This window comes from Saccopteryx leptura, chromosome 1 (genome assembly GCF_036850995.1).
Source record: "Saccopteryx leptura isolate mSacLep1 chromosome 1, mSacLep1_pri_phased_curated, whole genome shotgun sequence".
In the NCBI taxonomy this organism is placed as follows: Eukaryota; Metazoa; Chordata; class Mammalia; order Chiroptera; family Emballonuridae; genus Saccopteryx; species Saccopteryx leptura.
In genome coordinates this window covers 288,753,221-288,757,817 of record NC_089503.1, presented here as the reverse complement: position 1 = coordinate 288,757,817, position 4,597 = coordinate 288,753,221, and the positions used below count along the sequence as shown (strand labels likewise).

Sequence of the window (4,597 nt, the reverse complement as noted above, 5' to 3'; positions counted from 1 at the left end):
ATTTATTAAACAAGGATTAAAAACAGAATGAAATCTGCCTGCATTGTTTATAACCCCTTCACTACATTCTCTTAGAGAAAGCCTGAAAAGTCTACTCCAAACACTGTCAGTGAATGGTACAAATACTTATTTTAATCTTGAGTGATTATCATTTTTACATGATTTACAAAAATCAATATAATCTCAAAAGATAAACCATTTCATTCGGCTATATCAATTTTATCCTAGATTTTCCAATAAGAATTATGTACAGTAAGAGGTTTCTGCTATGGCTTATGTTTCTACCTCAGCATTCTTTGCCTGGTTGCCATCTACAGAAAAATTGAATTTTGAGGTGTTATGTTTATAAAGTAAGTAGATGATCAAGTTTCTAGAACCCACAATGTAAAGATGTTAATCATGGAGCTTTCAAGATTCCCATTAGCCCTCAAGTTTCTTTTGTTCCCATACTTAATAAATCACATAAACTGTATTCTTTAAGACAATATTAAAAGAACATAAGCTTCAGCCTATGCATCTAACTTTCCATTGTTTCTTTACTTTATAAGGCACTGAATAAATTTTTTTAAATGTTTCAGCCTAATCAATATATACCTTTTACACTATCAGATTCATAAAAAAAAATGAGCATATAAAACTAGAGTAAAAGTAATTTTTATTTTTACCAAATTTATTGATCAGAACATTTATAACTTTTTTGTCTTCTGCACACAAAGTCCATGTCTACTCTAGGCTGGTTAGTAACAAAGTCAATCACTTCAATATCATTGTCAACATAAATGATGTGCTTTTGATTAAATTTCCCAAATAGATATCTTATAGATGACTTATGTATAATCCGAGTAATATCCTCTTGGTGTATAGAGATGATCTGGATTGAATCAATGTCTTTTTTAACAGTTTTGACATTTAACATCTCAAAACATAAGTTTTTGATTGAAGGTCTCATCTTATCAGGGTATCTTGGCAATCAATGCGGATACAGTTCTAGTTTGTTAAAGCAAACGTATGCGTGCTTTTTGTGTAAGAAATATTCTTCAACAAGCAATAGATAGTTCTATTTAGGCTCCTTGTTTATTCATCCTTACCTTATAAAAATTTTTATGTGAACATCTATTCTTCTGTCATATGTATAGAGTATCTTTCTATTATTAATCTACAATTCTAAAATAATTTTTAAACTTGCTGAGACAATATTTATTTTAATTACAATTTGTTTTGTTTGTGATTATACTTGGTATTTTCTTTTCATTCACTGAATTACAAACCATTTTATTAATAATGTGACCTTAATGAGTCTTTTCTAAGGTGAAGTTTAATTAGATGATTTGAGAAGAATCAAACCAGGACTGTGAGGAAGAGCGAGCTGCTTTTCATAGGGATGCAAATAACAGGAAGATATTATTACAGTTTTTCTTAATTAGCCATACAATTTGCTTCTGGAGAAATGATTTAGAACTAAGTAGGAAAATATCATTTCCTCTAACAGTTAATAATAATATAATATCTTATTTGTCTTAAAATATATTTCAAGAAAAGTCTGATGGAAGGAAAAAAAGAAGAGAGACAAGAGAAAAGGGAAAAGAGATAAAGAGTTGAAATAAGCTCTATGTGAGACTTCCTAAGTTATAAATACACCAAATACATTTTAAGGTGATCAGCCATATAAACCTAACATTAATTTAAGATGAAAATATAATTAAAAAACATTTTGTCTTCTTTCATCTTAGAAAATAAAAATTTATCTTCAGATCTGTTTATGTTGTTAGAAATTTCTTCCTTTTAGTGTATCTGTTACTTTACATAGCACCCCGAGATATTTTTGTCTTAATTTATTGTTCCCCAGAATTAAGATAAATGAATGGCTTGAAGGATAGAGCAGAGCTATCAACTCACTAATGATCACTGCTAAATCATTCTCTGATGGCAAGTAACTAGAGATAGCCATGAGAAAGCAATAATAGTAAGAAATAAAAAGAAGGAGGAAGGAGATGATAGCTTTGATGGCTCCCATGTGGGCATCTCTACTGGGATCTCTGCACCCGCTGGCAGTGAGCTTCATCTGCCTGATGTGTCTCCACAGGGAGAGGATCAACAAGAGAAGTGAGATCAGGGACACAGAAAAGGGGAACAACGTTAATAGGTTGACATTGTTCCATGCCTGGTAGGAAGCACGTTGAGCTTCATTTACCCTACATCTCAATGTAAAGTTTCTCTCCCATTTTGCGATGGCACAAAGCTCAAAATCACCATTCAAATTCTCAGTCACAAGAAGGCTAATGAACACAGAGAGGGCCAAGCACACCAGCAGGATCCTAGGAGTCCCCCTGTCAATTCTCCACTTCATCCAAAGGAAAAGAGGATGGAAGAAATTAGCTATCTTGAGGAAATAGAAAATGCTGAGGCAGGTAGCAAACCAGACACTTACATGGCTGGTTAGTATCCAGAAGAATGAAAAGGTTCTCATTTGTGTATTGATGGTATAGAAAGCTGGATTCAGCACCACCATAAAAAAATCAAATAGTATTATACACAATAGACAAATTCTGGATATGGCCAGACTTGTGAGAATTAAATCAATGGAAACAATCTTCTTATTCTTGATCCAGTCCATGCAGTTTACCAATCCAATAAATGCATTTCCTAAAATTCCCACTGAAAACTCTCCAACTGCTATGATCATTAAAGTTCTCTTTACTTCTTCATCTGACATGTTGAAACAGAGGAATCTGCAGGCCCTGGCCAGGTGCCTGAGTGGATAGTGTGTCGATCTGGTGCGTTAGGGTTGCAGATTTGACTCCATGGTCAGCACACATAGGAGAAGTAATCGATAGGTACACAACTGAATGAAACAACTAAGTGAAACAGCAGGTATATTTTTCTTTCTCTGAAATCAAAGAAAAAATTTTTTTTAAAAAAATCCAATTTATTTCTATTTGAACTGATATAGTATGCCATCCATACCTATTTCTTAAATTTTACTCTTTTTTTTTTACCTCTTTTATTGTAGTCTGTCTTATAAAGAAGACTGGAATAACCGGTGAAGACTGTAGCTATCTTCATTCAATCCTAATTAGTCCTGACAAAAAACACAGTTGGCGACCCCTGGCCTGGTTGCTGTATGTCCTTTTACCTTCCCAGGAAGTTTTACTTTCCACAAGTTCATTTAGGTTGAGCTACAGTTTGCCAAGATGCAAATTAGACCAGTTCGCTTTCATAGCTCCACACTGTCTTTCTCTGGGTACATTCTGCAACTTTGAAGTTATTCCTCTTATGACCCATGCTACTAAACTCAACAGGCCTGCCAGATTTAGCAACTAAAAATACAGAACACCCAGCTAAATTTGAATTACAAATAAACAATACATACTCTCTTAGTGTCTGTCCCAAGTGCGTGAGAAAACTACCTCCAGGAGTTACTAAAATGCAAATATACTTGAGTGTGTTGTATTTTACCTGGCAAATGTCAAACATTTCTGGCAATTAGAAAATGGTCAATTTTGAAATCTGTAGAGGAATCTTTATTTTTGTTAAATGATCATATTAATTTCTACTAACATTCCAAAGTTTGGTTTACTATTGAGAGCTAGATATTCCTAGGGAATTGAAAAAGTTAACATTAAATATAAATTATTTGGTTCTAAAAATATAATTAAATATAAATTATTGGTTCCTCATGCTTTTTTTATTTTTAAAAAAGATTGTAATGTATTCATTTTAGAGAGAGAAGAGAGATAAGGAGGAAGAAACAAGAAATATCACTTCATATTTGTGCCTTGACCAGGCAAGCCCTGAGTTTCAAACCAGCTACCTCAGTGTTCCAGGTCAATGCTTCATCCATTGTGCCACCACAAGTCGGGCTGATATACTGCCTCATTTTATCTTGGTTGTTCAGATTAACAATTGTATGGTACAAGGTCTCTAAAATAATACTTTGTCTTATTAGTCAAGGAACATTTAATGGTCAGTTTGCCATGATATACATATAAGTATATATGAAGGTGAAGAAGCCATGATTAAAAAAAGTATTGCTGCCCTGGCCGGTTGGCTCAGTGGTAGAGCATCGGCCTGGCGTGCAAGGGGTCCCGGGTTTGATTCCCGGCCAGGGCACACAGGAGAAGCTCCCATCTGCTTCTCCACCCCTCCCCCTCTCCTTCCTCTCTGTCTCTCTCTTCCCCTCCCGCAGCCGAGGCTCCATTGTAGCAAAGATGGCCCGGGCGCTGGGGATGGATCCTTGGCCTCTGTCCCAGGTGCTAGAGTGGCTCTGGTTGCAACGAGCGACCCCCCCCCCCCGCGGAGGGGCAGAGCATTGCCCCCTGGTGGGCAGAGCGTTGCCCCTGGTGGGCGTGCCGGGTGGATCCCGGTCGGGCGCATGCGGGAGTCTGTCTGACTATCTCTCCCCGTTTCCAGCTTCGGAAAAATACAAAAAAAAAAAAAGTATTGCTTACTTTCAGATTTTTCTTTTTTATTCAAAATAACCCATGGGCTGTTGGATATACAAGAGGGAAAAGAGTAAAACCCTGTGTTTTATTCTATTCTCCATGCTCTTTCCTGCCAAACTGCCTCTGAGTATGTAGATTGTTAGCCCTTCTAACCT

General features: G+C 36.0%; 1 protein-coding gene across 1 annotated transcript; it reads right to left on the bottom strand.

Moving 5' to 3' along the window:
• Positions 1 to 1,765: 1,765 nt before the first annotated feature.
• On the bottom strand, positions 1,766 to 2,713 carry LOC136389364 (taste receptor type 2 member 7-like). Its single transcript, XM_066361169.1, has one exon. The coding sequence runs from the start codon at positions 2,711 to 2,713 to the stop codon at positions 1,766 to 1,768; it is 948 nt and encodes a 315-aa protein (XP_066217266.1).
• Positions 2,714 to 4,597: the final 1,884 nt, after the last annotated feature.